The 13,291-nt window shown below is 38.1% G+C and overlaps 2 protein-coding genes across 11 annotated transcripts in view; one reads left to right on the forward strand and one right to left on the reverse strand.

Annotated features, from left to right (window-relative positions):
- The window catches only part of OSMR (oncostatin M receptor), a 52,007-nt gene extending 49,763 nt beyond the window's left edge, over positions 1-2,244 (forward strand). For both annotated transcript variants that reach the window (XM_047731258.1, XM_047731259.1), the window contains exon 18: positions 28-2,244. In XM_047731258.1, coding sequence (XP_047587214.1) covers positions 28-582 — 555 coding nt within the window. In that variant the 3' untranslated portion in view covers positions 583-2,244. The remainder of the gene's footprint in view (positions 1-27) is intronic.
- A 2,502-nt stretch (positions 2,245-4,746) lies between these two features.
- RICTOR (RPTOR independent companion of MTOR complex 2) overlaps positions 4,747-13,291 on the reverse strand; it is a 141,424-nt gene continuing 132,879 nt past the window's right edge. For all 9 annotated transcript variants that reach the window (XM_047731256.1, XM_047731250.1, XM_047731251.1 and 6 more), the window contains 2 exons: positions 9,371-9,509; positions 4,747-9,246 (listed from right to left, as the gene is read on the reverse strand). In XM_047731256.1, coding sequence (XP_047587212.1) covers positions 9,172-9,246; positions 9,371-9,509 — 214 coding nt within the window. In that variant the 3' untranslated portion in view covers positions 4,747-9,171. The remainder of the gene's footprint in view (positions 9,247-9,370; positions 9,510-13,291) is intronic.

Genomic DNA, 13,291 nt, shown 5'->3' on the forward strand with positions numbered 1-13,291 from the left:
TATTCGCATGTTTTTTGTTTGTTCCAGGAGAATCCTCACCTAACAATAATGAATATCAAGGACTGTGTTCCCGACTCTATTGAAGTTCTAAACAAGCAGGAAGGCACTAGGAAGTCACTCATGGAAACTGAGTCTACCAAGCCCACCTACCTTTACCTCCTTCCAACAGAGAAGAGATACTCCAGCCCTGGACCCTGCATCTGTTTTGAGAACTTTACCTATAATCAGGCAGCTTTTGACTCTGCTTCTTGTGGCCATGTCCCAGCACCCCCTAAAGCCCCACCAAGTCAGCTGGGACTGTTGACATCACCTGAAAATTTACTAAAGGCACGAGAAAAAAACTACATGAACTCCCTGGGAGAAATTCCAGCTGGAGAAACTAGTCTAAATTATGTGTCCCAGTTGGCTTCACCCACGTCTGGAGACAAGTCCAATCTCCCCACAAATCCCCCAGAGCCAGCACTCTGTTCAGAATATAAAATGCAGATGGCCATACCCTTGGGTCTTGCCTTTCCTCCCTCGAGTGGGAGTAGCAGCCTCTCTTCCATTACCCTTTTAGATGAAGGTGAACACTACCACTGATCAGTATACCCATTTCATGCCTTTATGCTACATAGACGCAAAAAAGGAGCATCGCCAGCACCATTCATTCCATCACCCGATGCCTCGGCACCTGTTTCCAGTGAGCAGTCCAAGTTGGCACATGAGACCACTAGAGTCTGGCTTGGTTTCAAAGGTCAGAAACTATGGAACTTAACATCTCTCCTTGGAGCAGGCTTGCCGTAGAAATGGTGGGATCATGGGAATAGGCTTACCTTGCTGCTGTCTCAGGCTCACCTTTGGAAGAGCAGACCCAGCACTTGGCACAGAGATAGACCCTGCCCACTCAGTATTGGACAGGGTGGCTATGGTTCTGGAAGTTCAGTTTTTAGAAAGGAAATATTTCCATTAAGTTTTACCCCATGTCCAGTATCTTAAGGGTAAAGAAACTAGATTTAAGGTTTTAGCGAAGGCCACAGAAGATTTGTTACTAGACCATAAGATGCCCAGATTAATTTATTCTGGGTGTGTTTACTAAGAGAGTCACAGATGTTTGAGAATAAAACGGGATTTGAGACTTGCCTTTAAGTGAGAACAATTTGTAGTTCATTGATGGCAGTAAAATGAACTCTTCTGGGCCCATAGACCTTATCTGAAAGGTAAGAAATGTGAATATAAACTAAGCTCCCCACAACTGCCTTTCCATTTAGCTTACTACAGTTAAAGAATGGGATTGGCAAGGAACTTAGTGTCAAGACAACAGCACTCCTACATGGTAGACATCAGTCTTTGGCCATAATTTTTGACAACTACCTCAGAACAGAAAAAAGAAAATGTTATTATTAATTCCATTCACACTTTATGGTTCCTTTTTTTTTTTTAAAGAACTACTATATATAAAGACCTGTTTTCATTTAGTACCCTTCAGTCCTTGCAATTGTCTGGGTCAGGAAAACACCCTGTCTCATTTATATTCCTATTATGCTAACAGTGAATAAATAGAAATGTCATTTTTGGGCATGGTTTCGACAGAATTGTAAAAAGCTATATAGAGTGGGAAGTTCTGTATTCGCTCAGCAGCAGCTTTGTCTCCTTGAATCAATATATACAAATGCACCAGATGCTTAACAGGTGTTCGGTATGTGCCCGTTCCTTTCTCTTCCTTCTACCCATCAACGCTTCCTGTTTATTTATCACATTTCTAAGCAAGCCTGATCAGGAGTTCCTTGTTTGCTGTGCTGGAAATGACACCATCTAGACCTCTGGCACCAAATGCCCTGCAGTGTGTCATCAACACGACACAACCAAGAGTGAGAGCAAAAGATCCGCACCTGCAAGTGAGGGGACTGCCAACTGGCCTGAATATACCAGCACAAACCAGGGATTCTATTCAGGCTTTTCAACTTTTTTCTTATGTAGAACTAAACCTTTTGTTGGAAAAGCTGGTTATGTACTACTAACACAGTACAAACGACTATCTCGATTAGTCTGATAGTTTCAAGACGACTTCAGGGGCCAGTATTGTCATCATTTAGCCTCTTTATTGCTTTCTCATGGTGAACAATTACAAAAGAAATGTCAATGGCAGTGAAGACTGATTTGTAAATAGTATCTTTCATATAGATTTTCCTTTAAAAATAACCCATGAAAGCTTGAAGTCATTTTTGTTGCAAAAAGTCTTAATTAAAATAGTTCACCACTGCATTTTGTATTTTCTCTACCTCAATGAAATAAGAATCTAACAGTAAATATAGTTAATAAATCACCTTGTGAGCTTACTAAGAATGTACATTTCTGGGTACCACTCCACACCTCCTCATCAGAATCTCTATGGTATGAGGCCTGAAGTCTGTATATTTCATCAGCTCCCTCCCAGGCATTTGGACACACACTCAACTTTGAGACGCACTGTCCTAAGTCAAATCATGTCTTTCTGAAATAATAGCAACACACCAACAGGAAATGCTGGGCTATGTAACTTTATGCTTACAATATCACCGTGACTACACTTCTGGCTATAAACATCCCTCGCCCATGCCCATCACATCAAATACATTCATATTTAAAGCCTTAATGTCAATACTATGTGCCATCTTAACAGCATTGCTTTAAGAAGTGTTCTTCAGAAACTCTGAAATTTGTATTCATGTCAGTAAAATCAGGATTAAAAAAATACTCCTGGAAAATTTCAAATGACACAAAAGTATAATAGTTTAACAAACCCTTATGTATATCATCAGCTCCAACAGCTACTAACCCATGGCTGTTTCAGCCCATCCAGATCCTCTTTCACTCTCCCTCCTGACCGTACTTGGAAGCAAATCATACAATTTCACCTGCAAATATTTCTCTAATGTTTCTCTAAGCCCTATTTTCCCTAATATAACCATAATATACCTTTAAAAAATTTTTACCTAGGGTCACCTAAGTGTCCAAACCTTGATTTCAGGTCAGGTCTAAATCTCAGGGCCATGAGTTTAAGCCCCACCTTGGGCTCCACGCTGGGCATGAAGCCTACTTAAAAACAAAACAAAGTACCTAAAGCCAAATTAGTAACAGCGCTTTAAACATATCAAGGTATTTTGATGGTGTGCAGGACTGGCATTAATGACCTATAAATATCACATCAACCTGGAGAGTGGTCCTCAGCTGCGTGGGTACCGCGATCACGCAGAGCAGAGACTTAGCCACACAGCAGAACCACGCACTTGCCAAAGGAGCTTGCTCACATTCTAGCATCTACCTGACTCAACGCTGATTCTAGCAAAACGGATTCTCCACTAGAATGTGTATTTATCGAGAAAATCAAGTTGAATTAGACAACTAGTATTTCTCCTAAGAGCTCTGTCGAAAGAAAACTGGCTTTCATCTCAAAGAATCTACAAAACTTATTTAACATTTTCCATTAAGTAGAACTTTAGAAACCCCTGAAGAGATGCAACAGGAGAAAAACCCTTCAGAATTAGTAGTTAAAAGATTTACAACACAGTAACTAAATATATTCAATTTAAAGTACCAAGCAAATGCAGTTGACTTAATCCTCTAGGATAAGCATTAAAGAGACAAAGTTTTAGTGTATTTTGCTTTTTTTGAAATCAACACAAAAGTACGTGCTATGATCTCAATGACAGTCCCCCTCAATATATGATGAAATCCTAGCCCCCAAAGATGATAGTATTAGGAGATGGGCCTTTGGGAGATAATTAGGTCACAGGGCTGGAGCCCTCATGGACTTGGGATTAATGCTCTTAGGATACTCTGCAAGGCTACTATTCCTTCTGTCATGTAGGGACACAACAAGCACTCTGGAAGAGGGTCCTCACTCAACTGTGCTGGCCCTCTGGCCTCAGACTTCCAGCCTCCAGAATGGCAGAAACAGATTTCTGTTGTTTGTAAGCTACCCAGGCTGTGGTGGTGTTAGAGCAGCCTGAATGGACTAAGACGATACTTTATTTTTGAGAACTTTTATGTACCAGAGAACCGGGTTTTTTCAAATGAAACAAACTTTCTGAAGTTTAGGTCCACATTTTCCAAAGATCAGCTGTCTAATGATTATTAAGTCTGCTTTTAGTTTATTTTGGGGCCAACTCTGTTTTTGTTGACCAACAAACATACACAGAAGGCGATGGGAAAATGATACACAGAAATGTGCCTAAAGACCAATCTATCCAAACAAATCTATTTCTGAAAGTGAGACATATATTTTACCACATTTAGACAACTGTAAACTAGCTTTGACCTGGCTTTGACACTGAATTTTATTTTCCAGCCTTGGTAATTTCCCTTGTGGTATTTTCTTTTGCCACTAGGTGGCTGTACTGATAGCCCATCTGATCAGGACAGTTTCTGCCTGAGAAATCAAGTACCTTCCACAGAAACGTCATCATCATACTCATCGTCTTTACTGTATATTATTTCCTCAAAAAATTCAGAACTATTCTGGCTAAAGATTGATCCATTTTTTAAAACACTCCATAATGATTTCAAGTTAAAAATAAAACCTGTAAAGTTATTTGTTTGATTATGAAGAATGTTTAAAGTGTAGATATCTCAAAACATCTGGATGAGCCACTAATGTATTACTGAACTAGACTCTTATCTGTGGTACCTAAAAATCATTTTTACTGGGGGTCACACGTGTCAGCCTCTATGGTACATAATTAAATCAACACTGATTGTTTAAAATTTCAAACAGAACAACACAAGTTTTAAGAATTTTAAGTACATTTTATTAACAATGTATCCCTTTAATAAGATTATGCTTCAGGAGGCTTTTAATGCCCTTGACATAAACTGTACACATTATACAAAAACAAGAAAACCACACACACACAAAAAATCAAGGTGAGCAAAACCATTTGGGGACAAACCTTCTTTAAATTATACAGAACTCAATGAAATATTCTTACGGAAAATATATAAATACTTTTTCTTTCTATGTTACAGTTATACAATATAAATCAGATTTCAATGTCTGTTCAGTGACCTACAAACACCAGAACCTCCAAATATGTAGCAGCTTATTACTAAATAAAAAAAGGATATCATGTGGCTAGGGAGCAGTAAGTCTGAGATTTTTTTCACAATCCCTTACCACTTTTCAAAACTAATTTACACCATTTGTTTTACAATGCAGCTTCAGGGTTTCTGTCAGGCCAGTAATGGAGCATTTTTCAACTATTATCTATGAAAAATTTTTATCTCTCCCCCGCTCTGCCCTAAGACTTTGTATTTTGTGCTAAGTCAACCTATTTAGTGGCAAAATTACAAAGTATACTTTTTGGCATAAATTATATTTTTCAAATTAAATATTTTGTAAAGAAAAACAAGATGTGCAATTAATGCATGCTGTCGCATAGCTATCCACCTACATTATAAAAATACTCCAGTGCGGGGGGGGGGGGGGGGGGGGGGGAGAGCCACATCCTGTGTGAGTCATAAAAACCTACTATGAATGAGAAATACTTTGGGAACCTGGAACTTAAAGAAAAAAAGAATGTTCCTAGAAAGATTCTCACAGATTTCAATATTGTCTGATAAGCACTGCTATCCATTTCACTAGCATGCTATTATAATGACACTCTCACTGTAGTGAAACTCTTGAAATTAAGCTTGTGACAATGGATTTCCTGAATGGGGAGCCAAGGGAGGCCTTTCCCAACTTACATTTTGGAAAACCTGAAATGTTCTTTTATTTCATCAGTTCTTCTCATAAAACTCTGTTAATTCTACCTTTTCTTTTTTCCCAAGTTTAATGGACTGTGAATTTTAGACAACACTGGAAGCATAAAACAAAAGGGGGAAAACCTTAAATCCAAAGGACTTTTTCCCAAGGTAGTTTTACAAAGCTAATCTCACACAAAATTAGCACCTCACTCTTACCATGCAAAAACAATTGCAGTTATAATTTGGATGACAATTTGATTAGTTTTTATTGCTCAATGATCTGTGCTTTAATGTGGGGATAAAAGGCATCCTCTGAATGGAATGAAAAAAAAAAATTATAAAGAGCAGTAGACAAATCTAAATAAGCATTGACACCTCACTGTTGAACACTTTAATATGCCCTGAAAAACTCAGCTTTAATTATCTCAAGCTCTGGATAAAAGAGCTAAAAAAGCTACCATTTCAAAAGACCTTGTACACATGATGTTAGAATAACTAGTATAAGAATGTATATCCCTCCAAAGAGCCTCTTTTAAAGTCGCTGTCTTACAGAATGTACTTATGCTACTAATCTTTATTAGAAAAATTTTTATTAGGGAGACTTACCCCCTTCAAATCTACCTAGGCATAAATAGGAAATAAAAGTATAAGAAATTTTAGACCATATTTAATTATTAATACTAATTTCTAATTTCCTTATTATTTGTCAGTATTTACTTAGTATGTGAAGCTGAAATCTGTTCTTGAAAAAAAATTTCAATTAGAAATGACAGTTCACTTTACAATTAGATATTCACAGTTTACAACCAGCACAACTGCCCAAATTCCTCCAAATTGTTCAATAATTACCATTAGTACAAATTTATAGGACTAAGATTAATTCTAAAATCTTGAAAAACTACAGTATTGACATTATTTTGGTATTTTATAGTCTGGTAGTATCTATTATTTATAGATGATTTTCTCGATTATTTCTATTACCACTGACACCATTCCTAATCTTTTCTGCTATAATGTTTTTAAACACTAAGTTAATCACTTGGCACTGCATGTGAGCATTTTTCATCATAAAAGTCTACCTTTATACAGATGAGTACTTGAAAACGTATTAGACCTGTCAGTGAAATATGGATAAACCAAATAGCACTCTGCATTTAAGTACAGACATTTTTTCTTAGATTACTGATAACCACAAAACTCTTGTCTCTCCAAACTAAGTGTTACAGGCAATTATTATAATGTATACATACATGTCTTTCAAAGTAATAGTCAAACTGTTCAGGCTAATAGTAACAGAGACTTCATTTCAAGATGGATGAGTGAAGTGGGGTCCAGGATGGGGACAGTTGTGTGCGTGTGTGTGTGTGTGTGTGTGTGTGTATGTGTGTGTGTGACAAAGAAGAATTACTGTTAACTTTTGAGGGATTAAACCACAGATTTTATATTCTATATTAACTGAGGTAGTGTTTAAAATGAATGTCTAAAATATGTCAACCCCATTATGAATAAGATTACTAAATTACCTCCTTTGGAGTTTTTAACCACTATTTGGTCTAGTAACTCTGACATTTGGTTCTCTGGAAGGCATTTTAGTCATCCAAGACCAAAGACCAAGGTGACAGGCAACGTTCTTAATAGTACTGTTAACATTTAAATAAACACTTGGGTTCAGTGATAAATTAAAGTTAAAAAAAATATTTTATTTTCACTTGGATTTTATGAGAGAAAATCTGAAGAACCACTTTTTAACATAAGCAGCAGCTTACAGCCCTTATCTGCTTTGTTATAAATGTAAGTTGCTACACAGTGCATGTAAGAACAATTCACTGAAGTGCAGTCGAAGAGGTGTTATGAAGTGAGATGAAAAGTTTCATCCCAGTTGGAACTTTCAGTGCCAGTAAATTAAAAAGAAACAAAAACAAAAAAATAAAAATAAAAACAAAAACTATCTCTGTGAGTTATGTTTTCTAGTTCACAGGGTTCTTTACAGAGATCTCAAAGAACAAGCCTGTTATAAAAAGGATCTGTACTATGGGAAAATATTACTCAAGGTACTAGGACTGTGTCAAAGCTGATGTGTTAACTGTAAAAATGGTATAAACAAATGAATTAAAAAAGGGGTCCTAATCAGTCCAGCTGGATTTTTTTCTATTTATATATAGACCTCAAAAAAGATAATCCTTTCATTTACAAGCATTCTACTGGTGATGGCCATGCTATTTTTATATACAAATTTGCATATATGTTTAATTCCTGTAAAGATTTCCAAATATCTTTAAACATATACAAATTAAACACACAAATAAACAAAACCTTGCCCTCATCAACTTAATAACTTCACAAATATGATAAAGGCAATGACTGTACTGATAAACGCACCTATCACTGCATTCAGTTTGTGCAAAACAAGAACACTGATAGAAAAAAATTAAATTACTGCTGCTTTAAAATTTGATACTTAAGGCTTTTCACTACAATTTTAAATCATAATTCAAGTTGCATTTATGACTTTTTTAAAAGGAAATATGGCTCTTCTTTTCCCATGGAATGTGTAAACCAGAGGCAAACTTCTCTGTCAAGAGATCCAAAGTGTTAGTTACTGCTTTCTTTTGTTTTAGGTCTCAAATAATAGCGCTTGTTCAAGTTCCTGTTTCAAATGGTGACATGGGAAGTTGATGAAAATGAGGAGTCCACTGAAAACATTTACAACTGGGAAATACTCTGAATTATAAAATGACATTCTGATTGGAATCAAGAACTGTAGTGAAAAACCTTAATTGGTTCAAATAACCTATACTAACACATTGCCACAAAACTGAAGAGACAGAAAACAAAACTGTTTGCAAGTCTAGTAACATAAAAATAACTTACAAGTCCTGGGTTGTTGAGGCTCTTCTTTTGCTTTGAGGTTACAAACCTCTGAAGTAGTGTTACAAATATTAAGAAAAATGCGGAAGGGCCAAAGTTCCCCCTCTAATACCAGCAGTTACAGCACACCCCACTGTGGGACAGGGAGTAGCCTCAGAGACACTGATTCCTGGTTTCCAGGAGTTAGTTAACAAACAAGGCATCTTTATATTTATCCTAAAAAAAGAATTCAGAAATAACTGCGTGAAGGGTGCTTCTGGATATCCTATTATTGTTCCACTGTTACTATGCTCTTAAAATGAAAAAATAGAAAATACCTACGTAGGTATTCAGTGCTTGGCTCTTGCATATTATGGAAACTAAAATTCGTAAAACTGTGGTAATGAGCAATGAACCCCCAGAGGGTTCAACAGGGAAAAGAGGAAGTTGTTTTGGTTAGGGAAGTCTGCAGTTCCAACTGTGCGTGTACCAGTAATGGCTGGAACAGAAGATACTCCTGTCTTTGCTGCCCAGTCAGCCAGCATTTTCTGAGGCTTTTAGGAAATCCACAAATATGAATATATATAGCATTCGTCTATAAACATCATAACCATGAGGTCAGGATTCAGCAGATGTATCAACTAAAGGTTGCTTTGGTGATGTTGCCAGCACAGCCTCTGCTTCTTCATGCATCTAGGAAAGAAGTGGTAAACTGTGAATGACCTTCTAGTGTTATCGAAAGATAGAATCTCTCTCTTAATCCCAAACACAGAATTATTCTTGAAAGTTAAATTTGAGAAATACAAATCTTACTTACTTGTAAAAACTGTACATCTTGAAATAATTCTTGTATGAACCTCCGACATGGAAGTCTAAATGTGCAGTGTGAGAGCAAATGGGAAACCTCAGAGTAAAGGCAGATGTCATCAAATGTTTGAGGATACTTCTCTTTAATTCTAAAACCAAAGAAAAGATGATGGTGTGCTTAAAAACTATTAATAATGACTTACTATTTTTCCTTCCAAAATACCACTTTTTAAATATTTTTTTCCTCCAGACATTGATCAGATGGCATATTTGGAATGATGGCATAAGAATATAAAATATTAAATATTTCTACCTCAAACTTTAAATAGATATTTTAAGTTTGGGGTTATCTCTTAAGATGATTAAGAGAGTCAGAAATATTCTTTTTCACTAGCATGAGAAATGGCAAAACTTATTTATCAGCCTAAGATGACTAAACTATTTTCAAAATTAAGTTTGAAATATCCTTGACTGGGCTCTTTGTATCTATCTACCTTCTAACAGTGGCTTTTAGCTAAGATAGCATCGCAGAAGCGGGGGTGGGGTGCCACTGGGGTAACACACAGGCTAAGGCCCCACTACTGTTGGAGCATCTGGCCAGGAGGTCTGCAGGGGGACCCCGGCATCTGTGTTACAGTTCTTTTAAAAGGTCCACAGGAGACTCTGAGCTGCATTTCTTCGGAGGACCGCACTACTTTTAATAGCACAGATCAGTGATGGCCATAGTTCAATGTGAATTTTCCTTTATCGTGTTGCTATGATTTAGGGGAGAAAAATTAAAATCTTGCAACTTTTATTACAAGAAAAGTGGAAAATTAGGGAAAAAATTAAACCAAGAAAATATCACTTGTTTTTGTGTAGGCCGCCTTTCTCAAACTGTTCAGTCTCAGGATTCGCATACTTTCTTAAAAATTAAAGAAGACTGGGGGGAGGAGTCAAGATGGCGGAGAAGTAGCAGGCTGAGACCACTTCAGGTAGCGGGAGATCAGCTAGATAGCTTATCTAAAGATTACAAACACCTACAAATCCAACGGGAGATCGAAGAGAAGAACAGCAACTCTAGAAACAGAAAATCAACCACTTTCTGCAAGGTAGGACTGGCGGAGAAGTGAATCCAAAGCGACGGGAAGATAGACCCCGGTGGGAGGGACCGGCTCCCGGCGAGCGGCGGAGCGACAGAGCACAAAATCGGGACTTTTAAAAGTCTGTTCCGCTGAGGGACATTGCTCCAGAGGCTTAACCGGGGTGAAGCCCACGCGGGGTCAGCGTGGCCTCAGGTACCGCAGGGTCACAGAAGGATCGGGGATGTCTGAGTGTCGCAGAGCTCACAGGTATTAGAACAGGGAAGCCGGCTACAGAGACAGAGCCGAGGAGTGACTCTCAGCTCGGGGTTACCTTGAACCGGCGCAGGCTCGGTCAGCTTGGAGCCCGGCCGGAGGCCAGGGTGGCGGGAGTCATTGGGCGCTGTTCTCTGAGGGCACACTGAGGAGTGGGGCCCCGGGCTCTCTCCTCCGGGCCGAAGACCGGGAGGCCGCCATCTTCATTCCCGCCCTCCGGAACTCGACGACGGAAAGCGCTCAGGGAACAAAAGCTCCCGAAAGCAAACTCGAGCGTCGAGCGGATTACTCAGCCCGGCCCCGGATAAGGGCGGTGCAACTCCGCCTGGGGCAACGACGCTTGAGAATCACTACAACAGGCCCCTCCCCCAGAAGATCTGCAAGAAACCCAGCCAGGACCAAGTTCACCTACCAAGGAGTGTAGTTTCAATAACAAGGAGAGCGGCGGAATTCCAGAGGAGGAGAAAGCAAAGCACGGATCTCATGGCTTTCTCCCCATGATTCTTTAGCCTTGCAGTTAAATTTTTTTTTTCTATTTCAATTTTTTTTCTTCTTCTGCTAAATTTTTTAAACTTTTAACCTTTTCTTTTTTAACATTTTTAAACTAGATTATCTAATATATATTTTTATTTTTTCCTTTTTATACTTTTTCTTTATTGGTTTTCTTTTTTTAATTTTTTTTTTCTTTCTTCCTGAACCTCTTTTTATCCCCTTTCTCCCCCCCCCCCACGATTTGGGATCTCTTCTGATTTGGTTAAAGCATATTTTCCTGGGGTTGTTGCCACCCTTTTAGTATTTTACTTGCTCCTTCATATACTCTTATCTGGACAAAATGACAAGGTGGAAAAATTCACCACAAAAAAAAAGAACAAGAGGCAGTACCAAAGGCTAGGGACCTAATCAATACAGACATTGGTAATATGTCAGATCCAGAGTTCAGAATGACGATTCTCAAGATTCTAGCTGGGCTCGAAAAAGGCATGGAAGATATTAGAGAAACCCTCTTGGGAGATATAAAAGCCCTTTCTGGAGAAATAAAAGAACTAAAATCTAACCAAGTTGAAATCAAAAAAGCTATTAATGAGGTGCAAACAAAAATGGAGGCTCTGACGGCTAGGATAAATGAGGCAGAAGAAAGAATTAGCGATATAGAAGACCAAATGACAGAGAATAAAGAAGCTGAGCAAAAGAGGGACAAACAGCTACTGGATCACGAGGGGAGAATTCGAGAGATAAGTGGCACCATAAGACGAAACAACATTAGAATAATTGGGATTCCAGAAGAAGAGGAAACAGAGAGGGGAGCAGAAGATATATTGGAGAGAATTATTGGAGAGAATTTCCCCAATATGGCAAAGGGAACAAGCATCAAAATCCAGGCGGTTCAGAGAACCCCCCTCAAGATCAATAAGAATAGGTCCACACCCCGTCACCTAACAGTAAAATTGACAAGTCTTAGTGACAAAGAGAAGATCCTGAAAACAGCCAGGAAAAAGAAGTGTGTAACGAACAATGGTAAAAATATTAGATTGGCAGCAGACTTATCCACAGAGACCTGGCAGGCCAGAAAGAGCTGGCATGATATATTCAGAGTACTAAACGAGAAAAACATGCAGCCAAGAATACTATATCCAGCTAGGCTATCATTGAAAATAGAAGGAGAGATTAAAAGCTTCCAGGACAAACAAAAACTGAAAGAATTTGCAAATACCAAACCAGCTCTACAGGAAATATGAAAGGGGTCCTCTAAGCAAAGAGAGACCCTAAAAGAAGTAGATCAGAAAGAAACAGAAAATATACAATAACAGTCACCTTACAGGCAATACAATGGCACTAAATTTATATCTCTCAATACTTACCCTGAATGTTAATGGGCTAAATGCCCCAATCAAAAGACACAGGGTATCAGAATGGATAAAAAAACAAAACACATCTATATGTTGACTACAAGAAACTCATCTTAAACCCGAAGACACCTCCAGATTTAAAGTGAGGAGGTGGAAAAGAATTTACCATGCTAATGGACATCAGAAGAAAGCAGGAGTGGCAATCCTTATATCAGATCAATTAGATTTTAAGCCAAAGACTAAGAGATGAGGAAGGACACTATATCATACTCAAAGGAACTATCCAACAAGAAGATCTAACAATTTTAAATATCTATGCCCCTAACGTGGGAGCAGCCAACTATATAAACCAATTGATAACAAAATCAAAGAAACATATCGACAATAATACAATAATAGTAGGGGACTTTAACACTCCCCTCACTGAAATGGACAGATCATCCAAGCAAAAGATCAACAAGGAAATCAAGGCCTTAAATGACACACTGGACCAGATGGACATCACAGATATATTCAGAACTTTTCATCCCAAAGCAACAGAATACACATTCTTCTATAGTGCACATGGAACATTCTCCAGAATAGATCACATTCTTGGTCCTAAATCAGGTCTCAACCGTTATCAAATGATTGGAATCATTCCCTGCATATTTTCAGACCACAATGCTCTGAAGCTAGAACTCAATCACAAGAGGAAATTTGGAAAGAACCCAAATAAATGGAGACGAAACAGCATCCTTCTAAAGA

This window comes from Lutra lutra, chromosome 5, assembly GCF_902655055.1.
Source record: "Lutra lutra chromosome 5, mLutLut1.2, whole genome shotgun sequence".
NCBI classification, from domain to species: domain Eukaryota; kingdom Metazoa; phylum Chordata; class Mammalia; order Carnivora; family Mustelidae; genus Lutra; species Lutra lutra.